Below are 19909 nucleotides of genomic sequence, written 5' to 3' on the forward strand. Positions count from 1 at the left end.
GCTCAGCTCTGCTTTCAAACTGCAGAGCTTCCACCCACAAAGCAGAGAGGCCTCGCCAAAGCTTTGAAGCAGACTGGAATGATGAGGCTTGCAGAGGGTGGGGCAGGCGTAGGTGACAATACTGTGCGAGCGCTTCTTCAGAGGACAGTGGATGCACCCAGGCCCCGGAGGAGGGCCTATCTTTTTCCTCCCTCAGAGTATTGACCTCTAACTCTCAGAGGGCTGCAAACGACCTTGTGACTTGCTCAATGTCAACTCAGGGGCATGGCACCCACACCCAGTAGTAAAGGAGGCCTTGGTATTTTATCTTATACCTTTAACAACCAGTTCAATCAAAGAAAGGGAAATCTTGCTAAACAGGCCTTTTTAATGGCTCTTAGGGACTGCACATTTCCCTTTATGGGCACTTATAAAATACCGTCTTATCATCTCGTAAGAAGGAAAAGGGCACAGTCCCGTCTCCCCTGAGGCCAGCCCCGGCACCTCTGAGATGCCCACTAAATCCGGAAGCCCCACCAGCCCTATCCCACACCCCAGGCCCCATTCTGAGGCTCCCTCCAAGGCAGGGAGAGCGAGGGGCTTCCCTGAGTTTCTGAGACCTGGGGCTTTCCTCTCCCGGGAGAGAAGTTTCCAGATTATTCGCGCAGCCTTTTTCCTTCCAATCAGCCCAGCCAAGAAATGCAGAGGCAGGGTTCAGGGCAGCCCTGGGAGGCGGGGGGTTCAGAAAGCCCCCTTAATGAAGAGGCGAGAGGTCTCCGCCAGCAAAGCAGCACCCTTCACCTGCAGGGAATGGACCCGAACACTCGGAGGCAAAGAAGAAGAAAACACTTCAACCCAACCAGATGGAGCTGGCTCTTTTCCATGGAATCCTCACGTCAGGTATCACTGAAGTTCGTCACTCATTTTCTTGCTCATCTCCTTGTTGCATTTGGTTTTCACCTGGCACACTACTTTCCTGAGGGAATTCTTCTCAGATCCGCATTTGCTCCATTTTTCTTGGTACACTGTGAAGGGGGGGGGGGGGGTGGATTATGGTGGTTTTTCACAGTGGTGTTAAAAATGCGAGCACTCAAAGTAAGAGCTAGGTTATTTTAAAAGGAACACTTGTGACTGTTTGTGTATTTTTAAATAGCTAAGGAAAAGAAACTTGGGAGAAAATAGACTTTCACAATTCACCGAAGAAAACACGGAAAATTATCCAACTCCCAACTCCATCCTGAGAGTGGAATCATCCAGATTGGCCATCATTCTTGGAGAAACAGGGTAATTAGTGATCCGATGGAGACGGTGGAGACGGTGCTCTGCAGACATAAGTAGAGAGGTTCCATTGCACAACTCAGGGCTGGGAGGTGTTTTCCTACCCGAGCATCCGGCACAGATGTGTCCTTAGCACTGCTGGGCCAGTGGCACCCGCCGGCCCTCCTGTGCCGCGTCCTAACCAGGAGAGCACAGCCCGTGGCCCGTTTCCAGGTGGCCACCTGCTTCATCCTCCTCCCTTCCCAAAGTGGCCCCCTGGCTGCTTCTTGCTTTTCCATCTCCTTTTTGACTGGAAATTGATGGAAAAAGAAACATGAAAAGATTCTCCTGGGGGGACAGGTCATTTTAAGTCATTTTTTTTCCTCTTGTCATGAAGATTAAAAATTAGTAATATGGAAATCACTGCCCACCCTGCATTCATTTCCCTACATTTTCCTCCTCTTATTGATTATACCTTGACAACAAAGTTTAAACATGACAAAAATAGAAAAAAGAGGGCTGAAGAGGACGGGGAGGAGAGCGAGAACCTGCTTCCCTCACCCAGGCCCGGAGCAGAGGGCAGCTCTTGGTGGGCGTCCTGAGTCCCTGGGAACCACCAGACCAAGACCTCTAGGAACCCCTCACCACTCCCAGTTCCCAGGAAGCCCCAGTTCTTGGAAAGTCAGGATGTATGTTCCTGAGGGAACTGCATGGGAAACAAAGACCTCCCAGCTCAGCGCAAATAATACTGGGTTCTCTCATTGTAAATATCAACAATAGGGCCTGGAAACTTCTCAGAAAGCCTCTGCCTTTACAGGAACTTTAAACACACACACTGGCCACCCAGAAACTGCTGGTGTCATGGATCCTTGAGTATAGTCTCTCTTACACACACACACACACACACAGACACACACACATTTACCCAACGAGCAACGTCTTCTGGGCCAAGTTCGGCAGCATGGCCATCACCAGGAGCTTGTTGGAAATGCAGAATCCAGCCCCACCCAGACCTGCCCCTGGGCTCTGCGTCTATCAAGATCCCCAGGTGACTCTTGCAGTGTAGTTTGCAAAGCTGACAGAGACCTGCAGGGTCAAATCCACAAAGGAGCCAGTTTCTATCAGAAAGGTCGGAGATCACAAAAAGTCACATTGACTCTAAGATGTGCAAAATGCACATTAAAGCCAGGTCCATATGATAGTCAGCTTCTTAAATCCTACCCACCTCTGCCAAAGAAAATCATTCAGGGCGAGAGTTCCATGTGGCTGGTACCCAAGCTCTGGATGTGAGCAGCTGTCGCAAGCCCTTATCACCTCTCACGGTCATCAGGTCTGTCAGTCTGAGGACCTCACGTGTCTCGTGGGCCACTTCCATCCACTGGACAGGTGGTCTACATTTTAAAGGTGGATCCATAACGTCCAGCACCTCCGTCGGAGGCAGGGTGGGAGGGCCCGCACGCTTCTCCCACTCCGTGTGAAGAGTCCGGGAAAGGGGAGCGGTCACCACCTCTGCACTCTGGGCACTCGCAGACAGTACCCGTCCTAGGGATAATCTACCACTGTTAGAGGAAGATATCGATCTCAAAACTTAAAGCAGCAACTTGCTGAACGTGGAGCCTAAAAGAAAACATGGCATCATCCAGGTGGCCAGAAACCAGAAGGAAAGTGGGAGACAAGCTTAATGAAAAACAAAAAGAGAATGTATTAGAATATCATTTATTAGATAATCAGATACTAGAATGAGACAATGAAAGTCCAGCCGAACCGGGAACCGCAAGGTTCCCGGAAGCAGTGAGGATGGTTGCCCTTGGTTTTCTTCTGCTTCCTTTGGTGGGTTTTGGTCAGGAGGAAACTGCTGGCTGCAGACAATCTCTTGCATTTGTGATCAATAGATCAAGGAACAGTCAGGCGAGACAGGAGCCGTCTAGGAAGGGAGGCGCTGGCATTGATGAATGCAGACAGGGCCAATGCAAATACAGTGCCCGATTAGCATTTTTGTGGACTTAGCAATTTCTGAAAACAGTTTTCAGGTCATAGAATACACAGCAAATGTCTGCCTTCCTGCATGAAATACCTCGGATGCCTCCACTCCTGCCTCTCAGCTGTCCGGCTCCATCTCAGCCGCCCCCGTTCCTCATGCCACCTGGAAGAGTCTCCTAGGGGCCGACCTGCTGCGGCCTGCTGAGTTAGGGCTTCCAATTGTAGTCATGGTAGTAGGCCCAGAGTGGCTCTCCTACTGTGCTCCAGTCATTCACAGGTCTCCTTTAATCCTTGCAACCGTTTCTTGTTCACATATAAAATAACTAAAGCTTAGAGAGGTGGCAACACTTGGCCACAGAGCTGCCAAGTGAAGTCTACAGGACTCCAGCCTGTGTTCCGTTCATTTGTCCAAAGTCAGCACCCTCTGGTGACACGGTCCTGGGGGTTGCTCCTGCTCTCTCTCATCTGTCTTACTTTTCTGGCCAGTGTGTTTGGGGAGCTTCCCTTCCTAGAAGCAGGCTCTGGATGATACCTTGCTCTCACCTCGGCTGTCCACTGTGAACTCACTATTGCAGGCGCAGCCTCCGCCCCAGGGCCTTTACCAATGGACTTTCTCTTGAAGGTTTCGAATAAATCTTGTCTTCCAAAATACGTACGCTAGAACTAGAAGGTAAAGTCGAGACCTTTGCCAGAGTTCTTCTGTGTTCAGAAGAATCAAGAGAAATAAGAACAAGACAAAAGATCCGCATGGGCTCCTCTGGAAAGGCATTGCCACGATGCTCTGCCTTGGTCATCTCTCTGTCCCTTCTCAGGTACCCATAGGTGATTCCAGAACTATTGAGTCATTTCGCCAAAACAATGGCTACCAGCAGATGTACCCCAGCCTGGCCGGGCCTGTTTTGAAGTACAGGCCCACACTGAGTAGAGACCCCCGTGGAACCCACACTAGGGTGCTGCGTGGCCAGAAGACACCACTCCTGCTTAGGGGAAAGCCCCCTGTGCTTGCCTTCTGTGTGGCACTGGGGGTTCTCATATTAAAAAATCAAAATGATTGACTAAAAGTCCACTGAGGATATCTGGCATCAGGACCCACTGCAGATAACCTCCTGAGGAGGGTGGGCAGCTTCCAGGGATGGGCGGCTATTCTGACTTGGAGAGGAGTCACAATATACAAAAAGGTATGCCTGCACGTGTCTCCCTGGACCCACATCCTCACGGTCACCAGCCCCAGAACTCCCCCTCCCCCTTTGTCTTCATTGACTGAGAACCTGGACACAGAGCCAAGTCTCCTCAGGAGACTGTGGGAGCTCCTCAGAGGAAGCCTGCACCCTTCTGTCCCGAGTGGAGAGCAGGCAGAACTAACCGTTCCCCAAAGCCTTCACTTTGAAAACCCTGGTCTTGGTCCCCGCCACTGTTCATTCACACACTGAGCCACACCTGAGATTCTAGGGGATCTTTTTCAACCCAACTTCCTAAGAGTAAGTCCTCTGAAAGGAGAGTTTACTGAGTTCCCGGATGCTCCTGGCAGCTTGCAACCTCGGCTTCCAATAGAGTGAACGCAGTAAAGATTTCCTATACCAAACTGGAGGACCATACCTGAAAATTCTAAAAGGTTTTCTCAAACACCAGGCAAAAGGAATCAAGAGGAAAGGAAGAAAGGGAAAAGGGGAAGGATGGAAGGAGGGAGGGCTGTGAATCATACAGAATACATATTTTCAAAATTGAAAGGACAGAACAATTCAACTAACATATATTAACCTTTATTCTATAACAGACATAAATAATCTTATGAATTCATATGGCCTATACAAAAGACAAAATAAAATATTGCACTAAATTTAGATATGGGATATTTGGATTTACAATTAGCCAAACAGATAAATATATACAATTTAAGGAGTTAAGGCAAAACCAGATGATACTTCAAACACGACAGAAGGTTTGAAAAATAGGTGTAATTAAAAACAAGGGCATCCCATCTCCAGTTAATAAAGCCATCATGTCTAAGGGAAAAAAATCCCTTAGGTTTTTAATAAAGTGGTTATTATCAATCATGTTAATTAAAGTTGAGCAATAAAGAATAAGATTTCCCACAGAGGAGAGCTGTTTCACCAAGGTTTGGGGACTGAGCTCTTAGAATTTGGGTAAGCAACTTTTTCCTTGTCGGATTTATGATCTATTTTTCCTATTAGAAAATATAATTTGGAAAATATGACTCTTTCACATATATAATTAAAATACAATTATGAAGCATTCTTTCCTCTTTTCTTGTCTTGTCTTTTCTTTTTTTTTCTTTTCTCACTGAAGGAAGCCACGTAGTGACCTCATGGCCGGCAAGCCAGTCATTACCTTACTTGTGGAAAAAACACAATGCCATTCACTAAAAACCCATTCCCAGGTACCTCAAGAAAACAAAACAAACGAATTCCAAAGGAATAAAAACAAGCGTAATAAATCTATCAACACAGAATACAGTTCTTTGGCAGCATCACATGAACCATTGATTGAAGCCAGAACTTTAGAGTTTTCTAATTCCTAGACCCAGTTGCCAGTCTTTAAAAATAAATAAAAATTCGCATCTGTAACAAATTCAGTAATTCCAGGAAATTAAATTCAGAACAAACCTTGAGACAGCTTTGACTGTTACATTTAAGCATAGATAGGCATGATCTGCTTTTGAGTCCTGATCCAAATATACTCAAACACGCACACACATGAAAATAATCTGAAACTTTGTGTTGGTTCGGAAAGGTCTAGAATCCTTAAAGAGGATCCATATTCACCCATGAGAAACCAATAAAAGACACGTATCCAGTGATGAAAATGATCTTCCAATAACTCAGGGGTGGGCTGCCCCTCACCTGGATAAACGTCACGGAGCAGTCAGATTCTATAGGGGGAACACCAGAAAGCCGGAGAACGTGGAGTACTGCCAGCCTCCGACCAAGTTACCTTTCTCCAGTTTTAGGTAGACCTTGTCCTCTTTGTCCAGGTAGAGCAGGACTCCATTCGTGGCAGCTTCGCGAGTAACATCTTTGTCCCCAGCAAACGCAGATATTACTGGTTTTCCATTTAACATTAAGTTCACCTAGGAGAAAAAAAAAAAAAAATCACTGCAGAATTCCCTTTCAAGTCAAGAGGGGATAAGATGACCCACCTATCAGACACCCCATGTTCAGGAAACATATTCCCCTCCTCTTTTAAATTAGTCGATTATGGGGTCAGACTAAGTATCTACTGTGTTGGATTTTTTTTTTTTTTTTAATTTATCCCACTGAAATTTCCTTACATTCACACACACACACACACACACACACACACACCCCACACAGAGAGCACCTGTGTGGAAGTCTTATGAACATGGGCTTCTTGGCATACCCACTAGGGTGGCCTCAGTCCCTTCCCTCCACAGCAATCCTCTGTGAAAGAAGAGAGCTGGGCTCGGAGCTCGCCAGTGCTCTTGACCTGACAAACCCAGATGCAGCCAGATTCTACCCACCCCCAGGCAGGTCTCCGGGAGCTGCAGACCTGCACAGCTCTGAAATGCTTTTGAAATAACAGTGCATGTACCTGAGTGAGACTGTGAGTGTGTGTTTTCTGTTTCTATGTTCCCTCCTAAGAAATGTGGGCTGAAAGTAATGGCCACTGATATCTTAGTGATGGATAATGAGCAAAAGAATAAATTCAAAATTTTATTAACTTTTTTTTTTCCATACTATGATTTTGATTGTGTCAGCCATTACATAGACTTCTAAATATTGAAGCTTGGAAAAAGTTTTCCATGAAAGTAAATTTTCTTACTAGATATTCGCTCCTTTTAGGTTAAAAGTAATATTAAATGAATTAAATCTGAGACTGATCAGGTTATCCATTCTCTAGGCAGGATCGGTAAAACTGGCAGATGAGGGTGTAATCTTCCATTCACATGGCCATAATATATGAAATAAATATCAAGCATAAGATGAAAAGTTACCCTAGAATTCCATTAAGATGTGTTGTTGTTATTTATCATTAGCATAATTTAATCTCATAGGAAATAGCTCCATTGCTGCTTTTGAGCAGGAGGTCAAACCCATTATCTAGAACTCCACAGATACACCTTCAATCATGTACCCACAACTGGTAAGAATTCACTAGCACCAAAGTAACAGGGTACACTAAAGCATAAGCACATTTCCTTTAAAAGGGATACTGACTTGCTATCTTTCATAAGTTTATGTTGATGGTTAACTGCTTCTTGTAATTTTTTAAATGATAGCAAATTTGTTTTATTTATTTAAAGTGAACTTGCAAAGCTCTGCTAGTTTTATAAGTTTTTTCCTTACCAGTTCAAATAATTTTTACATGCACCAAATGAAATCAAGATCTTAAAAAGAGATTTGTGTTACTAAATTTTTACCAAACCATGTTTTTCAAATGTCTGGATATTATTAAGGTAATAACTTTGCTTTTCTACATGCTTTTGGGTACACACCTTAATGGGCATTGTATATAAAGAAAAAAAATGGAAATAAAGTGTTTTAAAAATAAACTATAAATATGGCTGTTTATTTTTATAATGAAAACACATCTTTGAATAAACACTTAAAAACATAACCCACTGAAGATAACACAGTTGTTTAGGCATAGAGAGAGAGAATGGGTCAGAACACATACCTGGATCGTTTGACTCTGGTAGACTTTAATTACGTGAAAACTGAAACTGTAAATTCCTTTCCTTGGTGCTACAAAGACAGACTCCAATGTGAAAAAATTACCCACATTAACTAGGATCTACAAATAAAAATAATAAATAACAGTAAATTATTATAATACTTTCTCCCATAAAGAAAATATATTTCCTCCCTTCCTTCCTTTTCTGCTTTTCTTCCTTCCCTCCTTCCTCCTTCCTCAACAACTGGCTTCAGTAACCACAGAGTGTCTTCCCTCTTAAGTGACTTGGACCATGGACTTGTGTATTGGAAGGCTCCTCTTTCTTTTAAACAGTGTAGAGAATATAAAGTAAATGTTTTGTATTCATGCCTTAATTTCCAGCAAGGCTCAACGGCTCTGCAAACATCTGGGTAACATGAGAGCTCAAAGTATTAGCTTTGCTCAGAATCAGATAAAAAGCATCTGTCATGGACATACATTCCCACCATCCACAAGTCCTTGCAAGATCCAGAAGTGACGTTGCCACACCAGCCAATCGACATCGGTGGTCTCTCCACAGTCATCCTGGACACTTCACACAGAGCCATGGGTACCCCTCCTCCGTGTGACATAATCCATGACACTGAACAGTTGGTGCACAGAGTGATCTGAATGTCTGGCCCTTCCCCAAGCCTCCGACAGAGCTCTCCTAAGATCCATGGCCGTGTTTTTTCATTTCTGTACCATCTAAGCCTTAATTATAATATTTTGGCAATGAGTCAGCCCTTGCCAGCTGCCAAAGAGTAGAGAGTGAATGAGGCACATGAAATAGGTGTCCCTCTCGGTGTTATACATTATCCTCCTATCAATCACCTGCTCTTTATTTAAAGTCCCAGGGTCAAAAATGAAAAGTTCAGCAAGGCACGGTTTTGAAGAGGGCAGCAGTGAGCTTTGCACCCCAGGATGTTCAGCCTGGTTCTTCTGCTTAGAACATGACTGATTTTCAGTAAGTGACCTCTTAATCTAGATTTGCAATGTCACATAGGTCAGCCCCTTCCTGAGAGAAAGGGGGGGGGGCAATATAAGTGTTTTTTCATGTCTCTCCAAGAAATAAATCTATAGGTGGCATTCAAAAATGTCAGATACTCCTCTAAAGATACATTTTCTAGATATCAGTGGCCATCTCCAGCAATCTTTTAAACATTACCTTCTTGTCAAAATTAATACATCTTCATGGCTCTTGCATAATTTCCTAAAAATGCACTACTAGCTCTGAGCAACACAGCACAGTGTCATGACCGTCAGGCAGGTATACCAGGCTCAACACCTTAACAAACAAGTAAGTGTGTGATTTTATTGAGATTTTATTGAGATTCCACCTTCTTCCCAGTAAGCATCGAAGTTCTGTTCTCTGATCTGATGATGGATGGTCTTTCAACAAGTCACCAGCTGTGCCATAATCCCCAGCAGAGGCTTCACAAAGAAATTTTTTTCAAGCACATTTAAAATAATTCCAGGTGCTTAGCGGGGACTTCCTAGCTTAGATATAAGTAGTATAATTCATTAGCAATAATGGAAATGGCTGATTAGTGTTGACTACACATAAATCAGCGTGTTGACTCTACGTACTAATTGGAGTATCCAGGCACATCAAGATTTATAACTAAATGAGTGTCGTTGTCTCAAGATGCGTGGCTCCCTGCACAGAAGAGCAAACCCTCCTCCTCTTCTAATCGACAGGAAGGTCATCGACAAGAACTCTCCATTCAGAGGGTAACAGGATGCCCACATATTCCAACATTTAATTAATGCACCGAAATTCAGTCCAGCAGTAGTGCTCGACTTTATTTCCACCACACTGGAAAATACAGCACCAAAGCCCCAAAAGGGCTACTTAATTACTTGCAAATTATGGCTATTCCATAGTAATTCCCCAGAGAGACATACTCTGGCTTTGACCAGGTGGAGAGGGCCTTACTTAGGAAAACTGAGCAGGGACCGCAGATGTCACCTCATGCCTTTTCTGGCACACCCTGCAGCACTGTTTAACCTGTGCTCCTTCACATAGTGCTTTGCATACAACTGTGATCTGTGACTTTGGAATTTTAAACGAGTCTGAGTACCCTTCGGGTTAAAATGAAAACTCTGGAGTCAGTTTTCTTCCTTAGGAGCTTTGCTCAAGCTAAGCGGATATCCTGGGGATTCTCATCATGCCAAACCGCAGAGCACCAAGCGGCAAAACAGAAGCCTCGGCATTCATGAGTCCCGCCTCCACCCCCTGCCTTGCACTTCACAGTCTGTCTTTGCCCAGCGATTTGCAATTCTGTGAAAGGACTGAAGCCCGGGAAGCGGGAACCATCTCCCCAGCCCTTCCCCGGGGGAAGCTCCGTGCGGTCGGTAGCCCCATTCCTTTTCCTCCCTCCTGAGCAACTTTTCCCTGGGAATGCAGGAAGCCTACTCTAGGCAGCCTCAGCGGCGCCCGCAGCGTGAATGAGGACCCCAGTCTCGCAATCAAGAAGCGAGATCTGAACCGAGGTCCCGGCGCCATCCTCTGTGGCCACCTGCGGGATCTCTGCACATGGCGTAGAGACCGGGATCTCTCTTTGGGGGGAAGCTTCTCCACCTGGAGAAGCAAGTCAAACGTTTATCCGAAGTCCGCTTGGACATCACAGAACATCTTGTGCCGCACATGCAGAGGAGTCAGAGCCAGGGGCGAAGCTCTGCCCAAGAGATCCCGGTGTCCAGGGACCAGGTTCCCTCAGCTCCCGCTGACCTGTTGCTGTTAAACTTGTCCTGAGCTTGGGCTGCCGGCCTCTGCGTTCCCAAGCCTCTCCCATAACGCATCACAGCCTCTGTTAGAGACCAGGAGGGAAAGGGGTCCCAGGGTGGGGCGGGGAGGGGGAGTCACATCAGAAGTTTCAGGCCCGGACAAATATGGGAAGGCGGGTGCCTAAATGAATCCCCACATCCTAATCAGAGGAGCTTAGCCCGACCAGGCAACCCCCATCTGAGAGGCCCTGAGACTACCCACGCAACTGACCACCCCACTCCGGGTGCCCTGCATCCCTCGGGGTCTAACCTGATCGAAGTAAATGATGCGCGTTTTGTTGCTCATCTCCGACGGCTCGTGGTTGGTGCTCCGCACGGCTGAAAAGGCCACCTTGGAGTTGGCCGCCCGGACCGATATCCCCAGAGGCGAGGAAGAGGAGCCCTTGGAGTCTGTGGCCGGGTTCGAGTCGCACACTACCAGACACTTGCCCTCCAGCACGATGGGCTCGGTGTCGTTCTGCGCCCAGACGCGCAGCCCTGGCAGCGTGAGGGCCAGCAGAACGGCCGGCACCACGGACAGCCCCCGGCGCGCGGAGCCCATGGTGAGCGGCGTGGGCAGCGGCAGCCGGCTGGCGCTTCTGCTCGCCGGCGTCGCCTCCTACCCTGGGATCCCGGAGCTCCGGAAGATGCCAGTGGCTAGATGGACAGCGCTGCAGGAACGACGGCGGTGGCGCGCACACTGCCACCAATTCTGTGGGCTGAAGTCAAAGTCTTCCCTGGAGCTCTCTCGCTGCCTCTGCTACCTTCGTCCTTTAAGGAGCTCATGCAGAACCCCTACCTACCTTCCTCCGCCCAAGCATCAGCCCTGCCTGGGGCCCCTGCACCCACCCTTATCCTTCCACATCTAAAAGTCGCCAAGCCCTCACAATCACACCTCAAAAGAAAAATAAATAAATAAACTGTAGCCCCAACCCAAGATCCCCCAGGTGAGGTGAACCACGGAGCAGGAAAGACAGCGGGCACTCAGACGCCGCAAGAGCGGCGCGTGCCAAGCGGTGCGGTGTAGGTCCTGTATGAGTCTGGCTGGCGCAGGAGCGAATTACAGAGGCTGGAGGTGTTTCCTGGGCAGAGAAGAACGCGAGCCTGTGTTCGCAGCCAGGATGCTGGCGACTCTCGCTTTCGCTTGGTCAAAAAATTCCCCGAAGCCGGGTGTCACTCCGAAGTAGGTAGGCAGCGGCTAGACCGCACTGAAAGCACAGTTTCCCGGGATCGGTTCCAAGGTGCAGGGCGCTGGACTGGCGGGCTCTTCCTTCCCCAGTCCCTGTGCACAACTTTCTCTCTCCTCGCGCAGCCGGGAGAGCGCGAAGCGGGCACCCGCGCGCTATTTATAGGAGCGCAGCATCCAGCTGGGGTTGGCTTAACGCTCGACCCGCGGGCTCCGGGGAAAGGAGGAGAAGGCGTCCGGTGACCCCAGCTGAGCAGCTCCTGCCTGACGTTCAACGGACCTGGGAGCAAGCGGGACGCAAAACACTGCTGCTTGGCAAGGTCCGAGGCCACGGGTCCCCAGGACCGCGCGGCACGGAAGGTGTGTGCCCAGAGAGAGGCGCCCTCAGCCACGCGCTTGCCCCTGCTCGGCGCCGGCTCGCCCCCTCCGCGGTCTGGGCCCGAGAGCGGGGCTGCGTCTCCCCTCGCCCTCCCCAGCGCGGGACTGCGCCTCCAAGCGCCCTCCGAACCGAGCGCGGCGCCGCTAGCCGGGTTGCGGAGATGGATGGGCCGCGCGGCGGATTCGCGGGCACGCTGCCCAGAACCTGGGGACCCGCCCGAGCCCCCACCGCGCCTGGCCGGAATTCCGTCCCGCAGAGCCCTCGGGCCTGGCGAGCTCGGGGAAGCCTGGGGACAGACCGCGGGCCGTGGGGGCGGCTAGGAGGAGGTGCCAGATTCCTTCCTTCCGCTCGGGGAAGATGCGCCTCAGAAGCCGCAGGGGCGCGCCTTTCTTTCCACTTGCACGGCTAATCCAGCCCTAGCAAGGCCAGAAAAAGTGAGAAGGAGGCAACTCAGCCAGAACAAGTCTCCAGAAACCGTACCCCCTTTAAAAATAAAAGAAAATAAAAACAGCACCTTTCTCCCGCACCCTCCTCTTCCCCCTGTGCCACCCCATTGCCATCTTGACTTCTAATTGGCAAGAGTTATCTTCCTCTTCCACCGCCACCAAGGAGAAGTAGAAGATTGTCTCTGTCTGTGGACAGAATGAACTTGACCAAGTCACATGCTCTCTTTGAGAGGGTGTAGTTACACCAAAAGATCCTTCTGCTTTCCAGTTCTGTGATGCTTTGGGGTCATGGCTCTGGGTACCAAATTCCTTCTTGACTTCCAGATGCCAGAGGGCAGGCACCATATCAAAACAGCATCCCCAACCACAACATCAGCCATGTCAGCGCCTTGAACTGTACTGACCACTTAGCAGATGAAGAGACGTTTGTTGAGTCACGTCCCAGGGGCAGATGACTCCCCGCTCGGTTCCTAGTGAACATTCTCCTTAGCATGACATTTAGGCCCCTCTACACAGAAGCCAGACCTGGATCTCCAGTCCTGTCCCCTCTTAAGGCCTTTTCTGGAGGCCAGGTTGGGTCATAGCGCCATGCTGCAATCCCAATTGTTAACACTGAAGATTCTCCTACTAGCTGCTCATCCTCTGACTCCTATCTCCCTAGAATCTTGCAACGGTTGACTTGATGTCTGGTACCACAGGGCCTCCAGATTCTGTGCTTGTGGGACAGTGTCAGTTCTGAGTGGCAGGTGCCATGCTATTTGTTACAATGTTGAATGTCACTAATCTCAGTTGGAGCCACACAGGTAAACTGGTTGGTGCCTTTTGAAGAGGGCCATCATCCACCCAGCACTGATGCCCCCCTAGGCTCACTGCTTCCCTCCCGACCCCTCTCTGCACTTTGTAACTCCCTTTCAGCTTCCCCACAGGCTTCCTGGATGACCTCTGAAACTGTCTTTTCATTTGATGCTCTCTTAAAGGCAGGTACTGAATCGAATTGGTTCCTCTTCTTCTCTGTAGGGGCAAGCACTCTGCCTTCTCTGTTCCAGACAGCTATTTAGTTACTGAGCCAGGCCTTGGGCTTTTTGATGTCCAGCTGGGAGGAGTTTAAGAAAAAGCTCTGTTGACTATAGAATTGTTAAATATGCATTAAGCTGTCTTTTTCATCAACCCCAATATATTCTCTCTGCATCCTTTTCTTTCTCTGGGCATTTCCTTCCTGCAAGAACTCAGATTTTAAAAACATCTCTGTCTTTTCTCCTATGTCCCTCACTGAAAGTATTCATTTGTAGCCCCCAAAACTAACTGATCATATTAGGGACTCAATAATTGAGTGAGGAATGACTGAATGCATCCAAATGGAATGTAATTTATTAGTCATTCATCTTGTAGTATAAGCTAGTTTAAATGAGTCTCAGTAAAATTTAAATTCAGACCCTCCTGGTAATTTGGGAAGAAATTCTTTGTTCCTTTACTGAAGGATGTTCTGCTACTCAAGGTAATCTGAAGATGAGGAACATGGCGTCATCTGTGGTCTTTTGAGCTCTCTGATATTGTGAATCACAGAGTCCCGTTCTTTTCTCCTCTCAGTTGCTTCAACAGGGAGAGCCTCTAGGTTCTAGGACTGCCAATTCATTTGATACCAGAAGTCTATGATTTTCATGGCCCGACTTGGCCAGATGAATTGGATGCCGGATGTTCTCTCTCTGGCATCTGAATGAGATGCCAAGTTGCTTCCAGGAGACACTGGGTGCCACAGAAGCCAGATCTGTGGGCTCCCAAACTGGGAGGCTGCCACTGAGGAGTCCCCTGGAAACCAAAGCAGAAAAGTGTGCTGGAAGAAACAGGAGGCCTGACCGCACTGGAAGACAGAAGCCAACACGGGACAGTGAGCACTTCTGAGAGATGAAGGAGCAAGGAAATGAGCAGCCCTGACTTTCCAACTCTGAGCTCATACTCTCAAGAGATCCAGCCATCTTTCTTCTAACCTCTGGTTTCCTTAGATCCTTCTCTATCCTGTCAATAAAACTCATTTCACTTCAACTATTTTTAGTAACCTTATTGCTCCTTATCATCCAGAATCCTCACTAGAACAGAATTCCTGAAATCATCGTACCATAGAAGTCCATGCATGTCCTGACAAAAGAATGAGGAAATCCAATCTCATGCCTATGGGAAGTGATTCGCAAAGACTTTGAGAAAGAAGTCATCACCTGCTCCCCACTCTCTACTCCCACGCCAATCTCCCTGGAAGAAAGAAAACAAGATCAAGTCCAAGGTTCTCTTCAGTCATAGCATAAATCTGTTGTTGTTGTTTCAGTTAAAAATCTGCTATTAGAAAACCTCTCTGTGAGGATGTGGGGAAAAAGGTACACTCATACATTGCTGGTGGGGCTGCAAATTGGTGCAGCCACTCTGGAAAGCAGTGTGGAGATTCCTTAGAAAACTTGGAATGGACCCACCATTTGACCCAGCTATCCCACTCCTCGCCTATACCCAAAGGACTTAAAATCAGCATACCACAGAGATACAGCCACATCAGTGTTCATAGCTGCTCAATTCACAATAGCCAGACTCTGGAACCAACCTAGCTGTGGGCGGGGAGGAAAAAATAACAGAATGAATCAAACCTCATTACCCTATGTGAATGTATGATTACACAAGTGGTATGCTGTTACTCCATGTACAACAGAAACAACATGTATCCCGTTTGTTTACAATAATAATAAATAAATAAAAGAAAGAAATCTCTCTGTGACCTGAATCTCTCCCTACTCTGAGATTCCCAGATCGTACTTGATGCCCAAGGATTTTCTCTTTCCTTTTTGCTAGATCCTTAGAGGGAAGATAGGAATGCATTTCACCTCCCCGCAGTTGGGCTCAGCCTCAGAGTGAATTAGAATCTGCACCGGTCTTGCCCAGGACAGCTCCTCCTGCTGTCCAACCAGCCATCAGAGAAGCCACATTTCCAGCTAGGCCAAGGCGGTCAGGATCCGTGAGCAATTTTCTCCTGAAGAAAACATCTCAGAAGGCAAAAATAGACACATAGCCGTGCAGCTCTAAGGGCCTGGCTTGCTGCTGAATGAAAGAAGATGCCACCTCAGCCGGCGGCAGAGACAGTACAGGTCAGCGGTGCAGGAACGGTGGGAAAGAGAGCCAGCAGAGAGGCTCCCGGCCAGACCAAGGCTCCGAGTCTGCTGATCCTCTGGTCACCCTTCCCTCTGTCCAGGGGCAGCTCTCACCCAAGCAAATGCTCTTCTTTGAGGGCGCGTCAGCAGCAGAAGGAGGAAGAGTCTCTAAACAACCAACGTGTGAGCACTGGAAAGCGACCAGCCACTGAGGAACCCAGGGCTCCTTTCAGAGGCAGCCAAATGGCAGACTTTGATAAAGACGCCACTGCGAGGGAAATGAAATGGACCATTTAAAATCTCCGTAACTGCTTTCAGAATTGAAGGTTGTTGGAGATGGCTCCTCCACCTTGTCTCTTCCCCTCCTCACATTAGCCAAGACCCCGTGGCTGAGACCTCAAGGAGCAGTAGGATCTTCATCGGAGCTGCCCACGGATCTGGACCCCCTTCACCATCCGCGTGCTGCGCCGTGCTTATCCCGTCTCCCACGGGCTTTTCTACAAGTTGTTGATTTTTTTGTTGGGCTTTCCAGGGCCTATTAACTCAGGACCATTGACACAGAAATTAGCAGAGAGTTAGGATAAATAAGAGTAAGGACAAATAATAAATGATGGCTGAGTAAAGTAACTTACTATTGCTCTTATTTCTCAGGGGAAATACATTAAACCACTATGATACATATATATGTATATATACATATATATCTCAATACATGTGCATCACAATAAATGTCATATATATATATGCCATATATATATATGCCTCTGCCGTCGCGCCTCCTCCTCTCCCTCCCTCACCCTGCCCCTCTGTGACAGGTCTGCATTATTCTTTCGCTCTCTGCACTCTACCCTTCTTTGAAACCCACATGATGGTAAAGAGCAGCTGACATTCCCAAATTTCACACATACAGATCCCTCCACCCAGAAGATGTCCTAGAATTCTAAAGAAGAGGTTTGTTGCCCCATCCCAGTCCTGATGCTCAACTTGAATCAACCATACAGACTGGAGAAGCAGAATAACATCACGTAGTTGATTTCCTAGAGCAAGGGGCATAGAAAACTGGGGCAGGGTGGGCAGAGGACCAGTCCTTCATCCGTGGCACCCACAGTGCATGGAGAGGGAAAGAACAAGATCGAGACTAATCTGTATGTGGGATTACATCTTAATGCCCTGCAAACATGTACAAATATGTTTATGTTCCAATAAAAGAGGAGAAATATGAAAAGCTAGGCAGCAAATTGTCAAATTTAGAGGAATGCAAGGACACATTAATTTTACTTCAGATATTTATTATTTGAATGGCCACAGCAATCATTTATTACATTGTGATGCACATTTAAAATGAATTTACAAATAAAGGAAAGGGTTTCTGGGAAAATCATCCAATAGCAACCTATTACATTAGCATTTTTTCTCCATAATTTAAACTCCATAAAGTTTGGAGAGCATTCTTTCTCAGGAGTGGTGCTGGTTGAACAGAAATTCCCCTTCTTTGGTTATATTGATCCAACTCATCAATATAAGATCATTCACTTGGTGTTGGGGAAGATGTTCAGACATACAAAGGCTCACATTACAGTTAAGGGAAAATATATTGAAAATGGTAAAACTCATGAGTAGTACTGAAATGTCTGGTTATATTTCAGGTTCTGTTCAGCCGTTCGTTATATAACCTGTTAGCACCCAGCAAGCCCTCGCTCAGCACCTGGCCACCCTGAATTCTATTGCCGAGACAGGAGGAACTGAATGTGGGGTCCAGACCAATGACTCCTACTTGTGAGATCTGAGAAGCTAATTACCTGTGCAGATGATGCTCTGGCCATGAACTGGGGATCTGTTTTATTAACCAGCACTGGATGAGTCAGAAGCTTTGACTTGGTGGATATCTCTGTGAAACTCATCTTCCATATGAAATCAGGCTGATTACCCAGAGTTAGGACAGAGTACTTAGGACCAGCTCTTCTTCCTACTAACCTAGGACCAGGGGGCAAGTTACAAACACTCCTTCAACCAAGAAAACTGCAATCAAAAAAATAATCTTATGGCTTGCTGTGAGGATTGAATGGGAACCTGTAAGCAGAGCACCAAGCACAGTGCCTTGCACACAGAAGGTGCCAATTTGGTGCAGCATTTACTATAATTTATTTGTGAAACCCTCTGATGACTAAAAGTGAGCATCAGACCACAGGACCCTGGCTCAAGGCCCACTAACCTCTGGCAAGCAATGGCCACAACTTAATCTCCCAGACTCTATAATGCAGGAGAATGAAGCATGCCCAAGTGTGAGGTACCTAGACAATAATCAAAGCCCAGCGCATGAATGCCTGTGATTCTGCATAGCTGAAGCTGTTGAATGAAGCTCCGGCACAAAGCCAATTCGTGAACTCCCCACAGGGGATGGACAAAGGGTTTAATTTTCTTTTTCTTTCTTTCTTCCCCATTCTCTTAATCAGTGGGTCTCATCTGAAAGAAGCACTGAGCAAAGTAGCTGGATTCTCCAGGTAGAAATTATACAGAGTCTAGAGCAGAAACACTCACCACAGCAACAGATGGCTCCAGAAAATCCAGACAACCAGGCGGACATGGGAGAAAACTTGGCAGTGGTTAAATACACCGGGGCACCTAGAGCCGGCCACGGTCATCGCAGGAGCTGGTATTCTAGCAGCTGGAGAGTCCTAGGTGATTTAATTTTCCTGCTTTAACAGTGTGTGTTTAGGGGAAAGAAAGGAAAGCGGCTTCTATCCAACAGGTAACTCTCCTCGCCATTGCCTTCAGTGAGCTCCTGCGTGCCGTGAGCATGAGACGGGAAGCCTTTCAGATGTGATTATGGTGCACCACTGTGTGCATTTCTAGAGTTCACAGAGAAGGCTTTCCCTACAACATGGCGGTGAAAGGCAAGCCAACCACTTGATCTGGCATTCAGCTGAAGAAACAGCAATCTGTTTCGACTCTAAAGAAAACCTGGCTGTGGCAGACTCCCTGAGAGCCAGCACGTCAGCCACCGTAGGGAGAATTTCCAAAGGACTTTCAAGGGTAAGTTCAACTCTAGGTGACCTTTCTCTTGTGCACCCACTTCAGGATCTAACCCTGAATCCGACGAAACTCTATTGCTGGTTCTCTTCTATTTTGTTTTGTTTAGGGAAACCTCCTTGCTGGTAACTTCTCCCACTTAATTGCCACCACCTGAAAGAGAGGCAGATCCTTGGCAGATGAGGACATGGAGGGTCTGCGAAGCTGCTGCACATGGTACTCAACTGGTGGATTTGACCACAGTTGAATATGCACGACACACGTCTTCATGCCCCCAGACCTTTACTCCAGACCTCACAACAAAATTCAAAGGGCTTCTAGAAGGTGCAGATTTATTTATTTGTTTGTTTATTTTTAATTTATCTATTTGTCAGTCGATGACATCAAACCTGAGGACCTGAATCATTCCTGGAGTTATTAATGTCAGTGGGCCTGCTAGAATCAAAAATTTTGGCACAGGAAGGAGACAAGCTTTGAATCAAGAAATTTTAAATAAAAGCTATTGACCATAAACCAACATGAAGCATAAATAAATACAATAGACATACACACGTATATATTTGAACATATAAAATATTAAATATGTGGAGACAGAACTAGATGATAAGGGTTAAATTCTCCTGTGACCTTCTTATAGCTTCAGGTGCCCTTCACTGTCTGCTTGCCAGAGTGGCAATGCCACATTCATTTGTCCTGTTATTTGACTAAACTCCATGAGGGGAGACATGGGCTGATTTTTGCTCTTCATAAATGATTTCCAAGAATGGGTCTTGGCACATAGAGTAAATGTTTGTTTTAATAAACAATAAGTAATGAATAAAGTTCTGTGGCCCAGATTTTAACTTTGGCTACATTTTCAGAGTGTATTTCCAAATTATAACACTAGGTAGTTTCAAAAATTAACTTATGTTTCTTTTTCTAATTCTTACTAATTATTGATGATGTGCAATAAGCCATCCTTTACTTGGAAAGTTAATATGCATTTGGAAAAAAAAAATGCTGTGAGTAGCCCTTTCCTCCCCTGGATACACATTTCACAGCTGTTCCTTGTTCTCACATTCTTCGTGCTGTGTGATGAGTATCTCAG

At 46.9% G+C, this 19909-nt stretch overlaps 1 protein-coding gene across 1 annotated transcript; it reads right to left on the bottom strand.

Moving 5' to 3' along the window:
- Window positions 1–5554: 5554 nt before the first annotated feature.
- On the bottom strand, window positions 5555–12463 carry CBLN4 (cerebellin 4 precursor). The gene is made up of 3 exons (XM_079126505.1): window positions 10928–12463; window positions 7873–7989; window positions 5555–6304 (listed from the first exon to the last, which is right to left on the bottom strand). Exons 1-3 carry the CDS (start codon window positions 11216–11218, stop codon window positions 6107–6109), a joined length of 606 nt encoding a protein of 201 aa, XP_078982631.1. The 5' UTR covers window positions 11219–12463; the 3' UTR covers window positions 5555–6106.
- Window positions 12464–19909: the final 7446 nt, after the last annotated feature.

Source organism: Sciurus vulgaris, assembly GCF_902686455.1.
Source record: "Sciurus vulgaris genome assembly, chromosome: 2".
Lineage (NCBI taxonomy): Eukaryota > Metazoa > Chordata > Mammalia > Rodentia > Sciuridae > Sciurus > Sciurus vulgaris.